The following is a 13,141-nucleotide window of genomic DNA, read 5'->3' on the forward strand; positions in this document are numbered from 1 at the left end:
CGCCTTCATCGCACCGCCACATATAGAACCATGGTATAAGAAAGTCTGAAATTTCGGATGGAAAAATCCTTCACTGCCTGATATTCTAGAATTTTTGGTGCAACTGCAGGTCCAAAATGGCATTAATCGAAGCCACTACCTTTACTATTTTAATTATCTCACAGCCACGAACTGGTGCTCTTGCATGCCAATCTGCTGGCAGCCGTAGCCATCACCACAGCAGTGCTTGGCCTAACTGCTTTAACCTTGGCTAGCAAGCTTCCTGCTAATCGCTGTTGTGTTTCATTGAACAAATGCACCGCTATCAGCAAGGGCGTCGCCTATGCCTTCGCAATCCTCGCCGATGGCTTTGACTTGCGGAAAGCACGGTGTGTTGCATATGCCGGTTCTCAAAGGTCAGCTTCACTGCAATATAATAGTGTTACGCTGTCAAGATTACGTGACGTATTGCGGTGAAGCATACCAATAGTAGAAAGAGGGTGAACTGTCACAGAACACAATATGCATTCCTTAATTATGCAAGCGTGCACCTGCCGTCCCCTGTGACAGTACAAACACCGATACACCTAGCAAGAGTACTGGAAGGCCTTCAGAGCTATTTCGGACATGCCTATGGCATTTTGAGCCCTTGGGGGCAGTAAAATGCATGCATTCATTTTTTTCGGACTGCTAGATTTTTCTTACGTTTTCTCGGCCCCTAGGGGGTCAGAAAAATCGGTTGTTGACTTACTTATGCTGCTCTGGTGCTTGCAAAATTTTTTTCATAATGTTAAAAGTTTATAGAAATTCATTTAAATAATGACGAGCAAAACATGTCATGTCAATATACTCATTTAAAGGGGCCACGACGCCAAATTTTCAAGGCTGAAATATGCATTGCGTGTTAAACCACAAACGCCCCACAGTAAGCTGGCAGAATTTCAGCACATTTGCTGAGGTAGAAAATTTTAATCTTTTTTTTTATATTGCGGTTCTTGGGGCACTCGACTCTCACGTGTCCCCTGATGATGTTTTCCCCCGCATGGCTCTCGAGTCTCCTGTAATCCGACTCCTTCACATAGCTACGCTCTGACGGCACTTGGTGTGGTTGCAGCATATTACGAGATGCACGAATGTTGCGCTGCTAACGCCACCTAATGGAGGGGTTACTGGGCATGAAAGGGAGTAGGCCTTGGTCACAGAACCATCCCAAGAAAGGCTTCAGAGCGGGACACCGGGATGGACGAACATGATGATTAAAATGTGATGCTCTTTGTGTGACTGTACATGCGAACAATAAGACGTTGGTGTCCAGCATGGGAGCAAACATATTCACTTGCTATCCAGTCGCGATGTGTCGAATTTCCTCAATTTGTCGTGCACCCATCGGCATGTTCTATGGGTAGTCATTCGGCTAGCAGGCATTAGTGTACTAAAGGTGCAATAAATGCCCTTTTGATTGTTTGCAGTACTTTGTTGTCATTCTTTTGTCCCAAGGGCATATGTGAGACCTAACACAATTGAACCGTACAAAAGTCTAACAAAAATATATGACGATGAAATGAAATTGCACCTTCGCAAATGGCTCCCCTCAGAGTAACGAAAGCGGATATTGAAGGGCATGCATTTGTATAGTGCGAGCACTAGCAGCAATTGGAGGAGCTAGAAATACGTCTAGGCCGCCACACATAATTTTGTTTTCACATGCATGTCTCAGCAGTCTGCTACTATGCTTTATTGTGTGAGTGGAGGAAATGCGGACACAATTCAACGGCAATGCCGCTGCTGTTCCGTTGCATGCCAGAATGCGTGGAGCAAATCACTTAATGGGGTTTTGAACTGTTTCAAAGCAGATGACACAGTGGCTGTCGCTGTAGGTGGGAGAAGCTAGGAAGGAGGGATTTTAAATTAAAACTTCCAATTGAGGATGCATGCTGAAAGTCTCGTTTCTTTGTGTATACGACCACAATGGGCCCTCTACTCTAAGCTACAATGATAAACTGAGAATAGTTGGATGATCGTGTCATGGCCCTTTTAAGAAATAAGGGTCTACAAATGCAAGGGCAATGAGTTAACCCACCTGAGCAGGGAGGAGCGAGCGCGATCGAGAGCCGCATTCTTCTGGGCTGCACTGCGGCGAGCTGCACCGTCTGCTAGAGAGTGAGCCAGTCTCTCCCTAGACCGGGGCTCTGGTATTCGGAACTGGGGCCCACCAGGGTTGCGTGGCAATGGCGTGTCACTTCCATCCAATAGGAAAGGTGTGCCTTCAATCTCGCCCCATGTCAGCAGCGGAGTCTCATTAACACCTGTAAGCGTAAGCACATGCCGGAAAACTTGAAATGACGCTGCATCAAATAAATCTTTGTACAACGCAATTTCCGAGACAATTGGGAATAGGCCTGAACACAACACTGCATACAGTGTAAAAGGGACACAGAAACATGAAATCAATTTCGACTTATAATGTATTCTTTTAAAACTCTATTTTTGTTAATTACAGGGGCAAGAATTTGATTACTGAAATATCGAACGAAGGCCAAACTTCCATTTCTTTAATTTCATGGTGAAACCACAGCACCAGTGTATCAGTGTGACATCGCGGATTTCAAGGTATTTGCTCATATTTGGACCGTTAAGGACAAGTAAATGTTCTCGCTACTTGTCAAGTTAATTCTTTTGTTATTTCAGTATACAATGCAGTCCATCGTAAACCAATAAAAAAATTTAATAGGCCCAAGAAGACACAGTGCAAACCCACGACGTTATGGCGAGCTGGTACGTGAGCTTCAAGACTTCATCACCACAAGTCTTTTGTTTTTGCCCCTTTTGTGGCTTACTACCAAGTTTCTTCGGATGGTAATACTGTAGTGGCTTCTTTGGTATTACAGAACAATAATTTACTAATACAGCTCCAATTATATTTCTCTTTAGTGTCACTCTAAGAGGAAGCTTTAGCTTGGGAACTCCTGTCTCAATACCTGAGAACGAAGAAATTGTTTTTCTCAGCAACCACTACACCAATTTTGATTAGGTTTGTTGCGTTCAAAAGAAGACGTTATATTCTAGTAACTCTAGGAAATTTAACTACAGGAAGTTGATTTTCAATTTATGCCATGAATGCATTAAATGAAATTTTTGAATTACGGTATGTCCCAAAGCAATGCTGAGCTATAAGTTGGTACTGTGGGTAGGGCTCAATTGAATTTTGACTAACTTGTGTTCTTGAACAAGCACAAAAACCTAACCACACAAGCATTCAAGCACTTCATTCACTTTACCCATCATTTCTTCCAGCTCCTCTTATCACCCGTAAATGGTGCAACCTAACGGCGTTAGCCACTTCAACATCATGAACTACTTTGTTACTGCCCTTGCACCACCCTTTACTGCTGAGCATCGAAATTGTGTGGAAAGGCCTACTTACAACATTCTGCTCACTTTACCGAGTTAGGTAGCTTTCACCCACTGCTCAGGTGCTTAATGGCCGAGCCCAATGCACACAAATAAATACCATATTTTCCAGACTACAGCGCACACCTTATGTATGCACCCAAATTTGGGCTTGAAATAAAATGTTCTTCTTAGATAGTCCACACCCACTGTATAACCCTTACAACACACCATCCCTGAATTCGTGGAGACCTTCTTCAGCAGCCATGGTATGAGCAACCAGTCTTTATTTTCATGGTTGATACCGGTTTCCCTGCTTCACGCACTAAACAAGCTTTGACCAAGCTGGTGTTCTCCCATCGTGCCTCTTTCGGAGCAGGCATTTTCCTAAGATGTTCTAATATAACAGCCCACATACGCACACATTTTTTCACGAATGTCAAATTCTTTCACAGCTCCTTTGTTGAACTTTAGTTACTGAGCCCATTCGACTATACCGACTATACTGAGCTTGAACGATACTATGAAGGCTCTTTGTCTTTAGGGTGCTATCAGAACTGTTCTTGTGTTTTGTGCATGTATAAAGTTGAGTATAAATGCATTTCACATTTTGCAACAAGGTTCCATGCTTGTGTTCATAAATGTAAGCATTGATTAACAGCCGCTTTAAGTATCACGAGCAGCATTTGCTTAGAGCAGCTGCCACTATGAGCCACAAGTATTGCTTGTATGCAGTAACGATCAATGTGTAGCAGATTTTGCTATGTGATTTAGCACTAGGAGAATTGGCAGGCATAATTTAGCCTTGTTTTCTTCAAACGTGCTTCCCATCTTGTAAAATAAAATCATGGTATAGTTCACACTTACAGACAGTCTGCACCCTGCAAAATTTTAAACTTGTAGAGTCTGCGGACTACAGTCCAAGATATGTGGTAAATAAGGAAAGCCATGCAATGTACTCTCACAAACATGCACTTAAATGGCTTCTAAACTGTTGAACGCAGCATATCATGTAGTGCACAATCCAGCACTAACCACCATTTCTTAAATACTGGGTCAGCTTTCATATTTCACAATAGTGATTAGCAGAAACATAGCCACTCCTAGATTCCTCATGTGGCTACCGGGCAAACTCACATCATGCATGCTGCCAACAACAGACGTGAAAAAGTGGTCACGTGGAGCTTAGCCTCCAAGCTTTGGATGATGCACACAATCTGCATAGGAAATTGCAGTGCCCGCCACAGGCTTTGCCAGGCAGGCAAGCTGTGCCACAGTTCAGCAAGTGACACTGTACTCTATGATGCAGCAAGCATTGGTGACCTACCAGAAAATGAGCACTCACCTGGTGCAGGCGACGGTGTGGCCACAAAGCCGAAGCCGCCCACCTTGGGCGAAGCTGTTCCAGGCTGGAGTTCTCGGCCATCTACACCCAGCTTCCCTTCAAGCGCCTTGGCCTGGGCATTGGCTGCCTGAGCAAGAGCTTCTTTGTTGGCATTCTCGTCGAAGGGGGACCGTTCAAGACGCGTGTGGCAATGCGCAATGGTTCGGCCTGGGCCACGCTCTCGCTTCTCCTCCTCCGTCAGTGCTGCTCCTGTTCATATTAAAATAGAACTACTGTAAGCATTGTTCGCACATTTACCTACAACTCTGTCCGTCAGCAAGATTTTTATTCAGTCCTCATATTGCTGATTACCATTCCTGTACTCTACATTTTCTTCACAGGTATTTCTGTTCATGCAGTTTGGATGAACAGAAACAGTTTGCATGCTTTGCTGGTACATGTTAACACCTGCAATGGATGGTCATACAGTTGAACAGGGAAAAAAGGGTAATGCACAATAGGAAGGCAGACAGTCACAGTGCTGACTTTCAAATCAGCGCGGTCTGTCTGCCTTCCTTGCCTGCTAAACGAGCAGTTTACTCCTTCCTTTAACTATACACCAACTAGCCCAGTAACATATTGTTATATTATTACTATATTATAAATATACAACATGCAAGTAGATTGCAACTTTATTCTCAACACTTTGATCTGGACTATGCACTGAGGAGAACTAGGAGTCTGATTCCTGATTAATAAAGATATAGCTGGTAACATACAGGAATTCTATAGCATTAACGAGAGGGTGGCAGGTCTTGTTGTGAAACTTAATAAGAGGTACAAATTGAAGGTCGGACAGGTCTATGCCCCTACATCCAGTCATGATGACCAGAAAGTCGAAAGCTTCTCTGAAGACGTGGAATCGGCGATGGGCAAAGTCAAAACAAAATACACTATACTGATGGGCGACTTCAATGCCAGGGTAGGCAAGAAGCAGGCTGGAAGGCAAGAAGCAGTGCAGTGACCATAGAATGGTAAGAACTCGAATTAGCCTAGACCTGAGGAGGGAACAGAAGAAACTGGCACATAAGAAGCCGATCAATGAGTTAGCGGTAAGAGGGAAAATAGAGAAATTCCAGATCAAGCTACAGAACAGGTATTCGGCTATGACTCAGGAAGAGGATCGAAGTGTTGAAGCAATGAACGACAATCTTATGGGCATCATTAAGGAGTGTGCAATAGAAGTCGGTGGTAACTCCGTTAGACAGGATACCAGTAAGCTATCGCAGGACACGAAAGATCTGATCAAGAAAAGCCAATGTATGAAAGCCTCTAACTCTACAGCTAGAATAGAACGGGCAGAACTTTCCAAGTTAATTAACAAGCGTAAGACAGCTGACATAAGGAAGTACAATGTGGATAGAATTGAACATGCTCTCAAGAACGGAGGAAGCCTAAAAGCAGTGAAGAAGAAACTAGGAATAGGCAAGAATCAGATGTATGCATTAAAAGACCAAAGCCGGCAATATCATTACTAATATGGATGAGATAGTTCAAGTGGCTGAGGAGTTCTATAGAGATTTATACAGTACCAGTGGCACCCATGACGATAATGGAAGAGAGAATAGTCTACAGGAATTTGAAATCCCACAAGTAACGCCGGAAGAAGTAAAGAAAGCCTTGGGAGCTATGCAAAGGGGGAAGGCAGCTGGGGAGGACCAGGTAACAGCAGATTTGTTGAAGGACGGTGGGCAGATTGTTCTAGAAAAACTGGCCACCCTGTACACCTCGTACCGGAATCTTGGAAGAATGCTAACATAATCCTAATCCATAAGAAAGGGGACGCCAAAGACTTGAAAAATTATAGACCGATCAGCTTACTGTCCGTTGCCTACAAAGTACTTACTAAGGTAATCGCAAATAGGATCAGGAACACCTTAGCCTTCTGTCAACCAAAGGACCAGGCAGGATTCCATAAAGGCTATTCAACAATAGACCATATTCACACTATCAATCAGGTGATAGAGAAATGTGCAGAATATAAACAACCCTTATATGTATATAGCTTTCATTGATTACGAGAAAGTGTTTGATTCAGTCGAAACCTCAGCAGTCATGGAGGCATTATGGAATCAGGGTGTAGACGAGCCGTACGTAAAAATACTGAAAGATATCTATAGCGGCTTCACAGCCACCGTAGTCCTCCATAAAGGAAGCAACAAAATCCCAATAAAGAAAGGCGTTAGGCAGGGAGATACAATCTTTCCAATGCTATTCACAGCATGTTTACAGGAGGTATTCAGAGACCTGGATTGGGAAGAATTGGGGATAAGAGTTAATGGAGAATACCTTAGTGACTTGCGATTTGCTGATGATATAGCCTTGCTTAGTAACTCAGGGGACCAATTGCAATGTATGCTCACTGACCTGGAGAGGCAAAGCAGTAGGGTGGGTCTAAAAATTAATCTGCAGAAAACTATTAACAGTCTCGGAAGAGAACAGCAGTTTACGATAGGTAGCGAGGCACTGGAAGCGGTAAAGGAATACATCTACTTAGGACAGGTAGTGACCGCAGATCCAGATCATGAGACTGAAATAATCAGAAGAATAAGAAAGGGCTGGGGTGCATTTGGCAGGCATTCTGAGATCATGAACAGCAGGTTGCCATTATCCCTCAAGAGAAAAGTGTATAACAGCTGCGTCTTACCACTACTCACGTACAGGGCAGAAACCTGGAGGCTTACGAAAAGGGTTCTACTTAAATTGAGGATGACGCAACGAGCTATGGAAAGAAGAATGATCGGTGTAACGTTAAGGGATAAGAAAAGAGCAGATTGGGTGAGGGAACAAACGCGAGTTAATGACATCTTAGTTGAAATCAAGAAAAAGAAATGGGCATGAGCAGGACATGTAATGAGGAGGGAAGATAACCGATGGTCATTAAAGGTCACGGACTGGATTCCAAGGGAAAGAAAGCATAGCAGGGGGGCAGCAATAAAGTTAGGTGGGTGGATGAGATTAAGAAGTTTGCAGGCACAACATGGCCACAGTTAGCACATGACTGGGGTAGTTGGAGAAGTATGGGAGAGGCCTTTGCCCTGCAGTGGGTGTAACCAGGCTGATGATGATGCACTGATGCACAGCAGGTGCTGTGAGCACTGTTCATAACTGCTATCACCATCCTAATCTGTAATATCGGCACCATTAGGCACATAATGTAACCCTCTTTGAAATGTCCCATTAAATAGGCTGTCTCACAAGTGACAAGTGCGACTCCTGCCCGTGGTCTCTCTCCAGTACACATTGTGCCATGAACAGTGGTACTGGGGGTGACGTCTTGCAGCACAATGCTCCGCCCTACCACATGAGCATCTTACAACATTTTGTAGTTGTGTGTTCTCATCCACTGGTGTAGAGAATTTCACAATGACATACAGTTCATGATGATAATAGTTTTACCCACCAAAACGTGTGACATAAGAGAAGAACACTTCAACGCATTCTGGTCTGAACAACGTGCCACCAGATAGAGGTCCCTGCCAACACTGCTGTTAGTGCTTTCATTATACTAAAATAGTCATGCACTGCTATGTGAATGCATCAGCTAGGATTATCTATAATTATACATTTCCCTCTGCTGCCTGCTACCACTCTTGCAGGTCCACTCACTGCACCTAGTTGTATGGCTGCTATTGTGAATCAGCTGTTAATAAAATGTGCCAGGGTAACGAACACTGACCTGGCGGTATGTACATGAGTGAGTTCTTGTTGGTGTAACGCCAAGTGATGAGAGGCTTGTTACTCCTGTTATTTGTGCCTTCTGGCTCAGCAGCTGATGAAGGTGCTTCCAAAGCCGGCTTTGGCGCTGGCCCCTCAAGCATGGCATCCAGCGGTGCCCCCTCAGCCTTCTCATCGTGATACATCCAGGCATGCTTCTCACGATGCCGCCGCTCGGCCTCGGCAACCATCACTTCGAAGGAGGCGTTGTCCTCGCTGGTGTGTTTGTGCATAAATGCATCCAGCGAAAGCTGGCTGCCCTGTGATGAGATGCCTCCACCATCTTCACTGTCAGGCACAAGCCCTGTCATGAAAGGTACCAATCACAGAAGGTCAAGTAAAAGAATAGAGGTTCAGGCCATAACACAGATGTACATTTCAAGTGAGAAAGTAGTGGAAGGACCCAGCCTAACAAAACAGTCTTCCTTCGTGCATATTTTTTTTTACATTCATGATTTCCTATGTTAAAGGGACACTAAAAAGCAAGATTATTTGAGCTGCATTAGTAAGCTGCCCTTCAAAATACAAAAAAAAGAGGAAGAACAGTCATATCGCGACAGTGAAGGCAGAAAAGACTCAAGAACTAAAAATGGGCGGCAATGCCACTTTTATGTTCCTACACTAGCTCACCGTGATGTCATGTATTTGGCAGCGTTTGCAGCGTAGTTAATTTTTATAGAGAATAATGGCGTATGTCACAGTTTAAAGAAACCAAAGACTGAACTTGGCAAGCTTTGAGAACTCTTACTTTAAATAAGAAAAACTAATATTGGGCCTTCATTTCTTTTTCTTCAATAATCAACCTCTTACTGTGAAATAAACAAATATGCAGTTTTGAAAGAATGCCTTGCAGTCTAAACTGGTTTAGTGTTTCTATATAGTGTCCCTTTAATGCCATACACTTAAACATCTTCTAAATAGCTCACTTACTACACTGGAGTGTCTGTCCAGAGCCGTTCACAAATTGCATGCTGAGGGTGCCATTCATACCTGATGAAGTCTGGTTATCAGAGGCATGACCGGATTCCGAAGGGACTGGTGTGGCACTGGGTTCCAGAGATGGAGTTTCAAATGTTGATGGTGTTTGTACTGGAAAACAAGAAAATCAGGAATGAATTCACCATGGAACCTTCAAGGCAAAAGAAAAATTTGGAGGACACTTAAGCTTCACCTCTAAGAGTGGAAGCGATAGCATTCAAAGATCCCTGATTGCTTCTCATGTTTCCCAGCAACTGCGGCTTATGTAACCGTAATGTTTACCAGGAAACGCTGGCGGCGAACGCTATGCACGAAGGCGAGCTTTCTGGTAGAAACGCGGCATCTTGCGTGGGCTGCAGATACACGGAGGTAAGCGCCATCTGGATAGTGTTGTTGCAAGGAACCGAGCGCAGCGCAATGCTTTATGAAAGGCAGAAATGCTGAAAAAGGGGTTTATGTTTGAGTTTCCGCGTAACAGAGTTATGTTGTCTGGCATATTCAAATCGCAATCCGACGCTATCATGTCTGTGGTTTGTGTTTAGGTTGTAGTTTACGATTTTTCTGACGCATCTCACTTTGAGGAATTCAATCAGTTTAGTAACGCCTCTGCGCCACGCGAAGGACCTTTGTGGTTGTGGTTTGAAATGATTTTTTTGCTAAACGACGTGTGACGCCAACACTGGATTTTATGAAACATGGGGTCCTTAATGCTATCGGGTCAATACACAATAAACAAGCACAAAAGAAGATGCAAGAACACTCAACAATGCACATGCAGTGTAATATACTCGGAGCAGGACGAATGCCAACGCAATGTTGTAATCAGTTGAGCACAAAAGTGCGCCAATTCTCGTAGAAGTGCAGTGGAAAACATCATAATATGCGCAATGAAGAACTGCCAAGCTTTATAAACTCCGTCACTGGTAAATATTTTATTAAAGATTTATACTTATGCAAGCAATACTTAGGTAAGCAATCTGCATGCAATGTACAATACAGTTCTGAAGCACAACTTACCGCAAGACCTAATAAATTAGGTTTACCACATAATTTAATAATAATAATAATAATAATAATAATAATAATAATGCAAAGTGTGCGTCCGTGTAGTGTCGGGGCTTAACACCGTCATAACGATTTCACAGTGTGAAGTTGGCACATTCAACTGCAGCACTAATCACATAATGGAAAAAGGGTTGCTCATATTTAGTGAATATGTACTCTTGGGAAATGGCAAGAACATGAGCCATACACTGCAAGAACTTTTGCTATTGGATCTGCCATAAGCGAAAACTCAAACATGACAAAGCAAACTAGATGTCTTACACATGAAAACAAGAATGTGCAGTGTTACATCACTGCACATTCTTGCAGCAATGAATCTTGCAAGGTCCATGCAAACAAGTTAAAGTTCACACACCACCTTTTCACGCCCAACAGGACATAAATAATGGTTCTGGTTGCAGCAATTTGTGCACATGTTTTCTATTGTCGTTCTTGTATGTGCAATCTGCATACACGATTTTCAATTATTATTTATGTTCCTGCAGGGGCAGTATAAATGGCACTTGAATGTAAGGGCCCTTGAATTTGTCTAGTCCTGCATGCCACCGTGTGGAGGGCACATTCTTAACAGCAAATAAATTGTTATAAGCAGTAGTTGTGGTACTACTTGAGGAAAAAAAGGGAATTACTTCCATGTCTTCTCAGATTTCAATGATGGCTAGAAGATATGTAAGTAACCTGCTGACTGTCATTAGCAATGTTATTAGTTTGTCGGTGGATTTAGCTCATCCGCACACGTCACACATCAGCTCCAACAGTACTTGCCAGTCAGAGTGCAATTATGAGTTACAGCCAGTCAGAATGCAAGTGGGACTTACCCCACAACTTTAGCTGTGCTGCATTCTCACTGAAATTAACTCCTAACAAAACAATGGTTTGTTCAAAATTGGGGTGCGCCTTACCATATGGGATCTGTCTCAGTGTTCACTAATTTTCAATTTGGAAGGTGTATGATATGGTTCAGCAAGCTTCATGTTGTCTAATTATTCTGGCTATACTAGTGTGACATCTATGAAACGAGCCCTTGACTTACCTGCTCTTTCGTCACACCACAAGTGTTCCAGTCTCCACCTTTTTCACAAGGCTTTTTATTTTAACCCCATCTAAAAAATACCCTTTTGCCCCCCCCCCCCCCCCCCCCTCATCTTACATTTCGTCCTGCATTGACCACAACCTGAAAGTTGAGATGTCAGTGTGCCACCTAGCCTTACAGTGAATCCTCCCTCCTTAGGACAAGTGTGGACTGTAATCGTCTTTCTGCCTCTGTCACACTCATCACCAACGCAAATAACTTCAATACTGCTAGACAGAATGCCTTTTTTAATATTCTTACTGCATTTTTTTTGCCCACTCCTTTCTGTGACACCTTCGGGCCTCGAAAGTATGTGAAATAAATAAATAAATAAATAAATAAATAAATAAATAAATAAATAAATAAATAAATTCAAGACGCAGTGAGCTTACTTGAACGGAGTACGCTCCGGGTGCTGCCGCGATGTTGATACTTTTCCTGTAGCTCCCTTAACTTGGTAATGTTGTTGGCTTCGAGAGCGTCGAGGTACTCATTCTGTGCTCTGAGCTTGGGCACGTCGGGAAAGAAGTCCCGCTCGATGATCTTGCCGATTTCCTGTAATGTTGAGTCCCATGGTTACGTAACTCTGCGGTGCTCCTGACACAGACTGTAAACCCGGCTGCTCAGGAAACCCCAGGTACAGCCAAACAGAGCTTACGGCAGTTGGCGACACAACCCAGAGGTAGCATTCATCGTTACTATCTAGCGCAAAAAAAAAAGAACAACGCAGATAAAGCGTAGGCCGAAAAACGCTGGCACGTTTGTTGTTCTCCCTTTAATTTCCTTGCGGCATCACGCAGTAGCAGCGCACTTTCGTAATCGCCCTAGCTCGTGTAACTATTTACTCGCAGTGCCGATTGTACGCATGGCGACAAGTATCCACTCGGCTGTCGCAATTAAGCGACAACTAAGTATTGTGGATTGCCAGTTTAGCATGCAAAAGGGCAGGAATGAAAACACGAAGACCGCTGAACCTGAAGTAACAAATTTGAAGTAGTAGCTTAGCGCAACTAAAACCACGGACACAAGGAAGACAGACAAGGACAAGCGCTTCTAAACATGAACAGAATAAATGGCGAACAAATGATATATAAGATGCACATACATAATATATACATGTGTTATAGGTGTTGTGTTAGGCAGTAATTTGTAAATATTACTGTCAAGGCACATCCTTTAGAAATGATTGCTGGGTGCTCTGGCTGAGGTATATAAGTAACAAGCACGATTACTCACAGCAGTGTATGCATCTTCGTCCAAGACTTTCACCGTACGTGTCTTCGTCGGGTCGGCGGCCGATCGCACCACTGCCAATGTTTTGATGGGCTTGCACACCTCGACATCCAATGAGATTTTAGCCTTCGGCGAGTCTTCGCACATGTCTGGCGTCGAAGCAACAACAGGCATGAAAACTTGCTAACGGGATCTACGGATTTACGTCGCCTTCTGCGATACGTGACAATTGCACTACGCCATCTTTACTGAAATTGATGTTGATGCTCATGGACGTTTGCGGAGTGGACCGAGTTCGCTCGTAAGTTCAATATAACGATTTG

At 43.5% G+C, this 13,141-nt stretch overlaps 1 protein-coding gene and 1 long non-coding RNA gene across 3 annotated transcripts in view; one reads left to right on the forward strand and one right to left on the reverse strand.

Annotated features, from left to right (window-relative positions):
- LOC129386893 (uncharacterized) overlaps positions 1-4,812 on the forward strand; it is an 11,996-nt gene extending 7,184 nt beyond the window's left edge. Inside the window, exons 2-4 of one of the 2 annotated variants that reach the window (XR_008614204.1) lie at positions 2,480-2,589; positions 2,668-2,754; positions 4,724-4,812. This is a non-coding gene — a long non-coding RNA (uncharacterized lncRNA). Of the gene's footprint in view, positions 1-2,479; positions 2,590-2,667; positions 2,755-4,678 lie in introns of both variants that reach the window. The other variant, XR_008614205.1, reaches the window with a different exon arrangement.
- Positions 1-13,080, reverse strand: part of Es2 (ess-2 splicing factor homolog) — a 17,172-nt gene extending 4,092 nt beyond the window's left edge. The window contains exons 1-6 of the mRNA XM_050186893.3: positions 12,822-13,080; positions 11,978-12,140; positions 9,461-9,559; positions 8,433-8,774; positions 4,715-4,963; positions 2,060-2,285 (exon numbers count right to left, since the gene is read on the reverse strand). Of these exons, the coding sequence (XP_050042850.1) occupies positions 2,060-2,285; positions 4,715-4,963; positions 8,433-8,774; positions 9,461-9,559; positions 11,978-12,140; positions 12,822-12,992 (1,250 nt within the window). The 5' untranslated portion in view covers positions 12,993-13,080. The remainder of the gene's footprint in view (positions 1-2,059; positions 2,286-4,714; positions 4,964-8,432; positions 8,775-9,460; positions 9,560-11,977; positions 12,141-12,821) is intronic.
- Positions 13,081-13,141: the final 61 nt, after the last annotated feature.

This window comes from Dermacentor andersoni, chromosome 3 (assembly GCF_023375885.2).
Source record: "Dermacentor andersoni chromosome 3, qqDerAnde1_hic_scaffold, whole genome shotgun sequence".
Classification (NCBI taxonomy): domain Eukaryota; kingdom Metazoa; phylum Arthropoda; class Arachnida; order Ixodida; family Ixodidae; genus Dermacentor; species Dermacentor andersoni.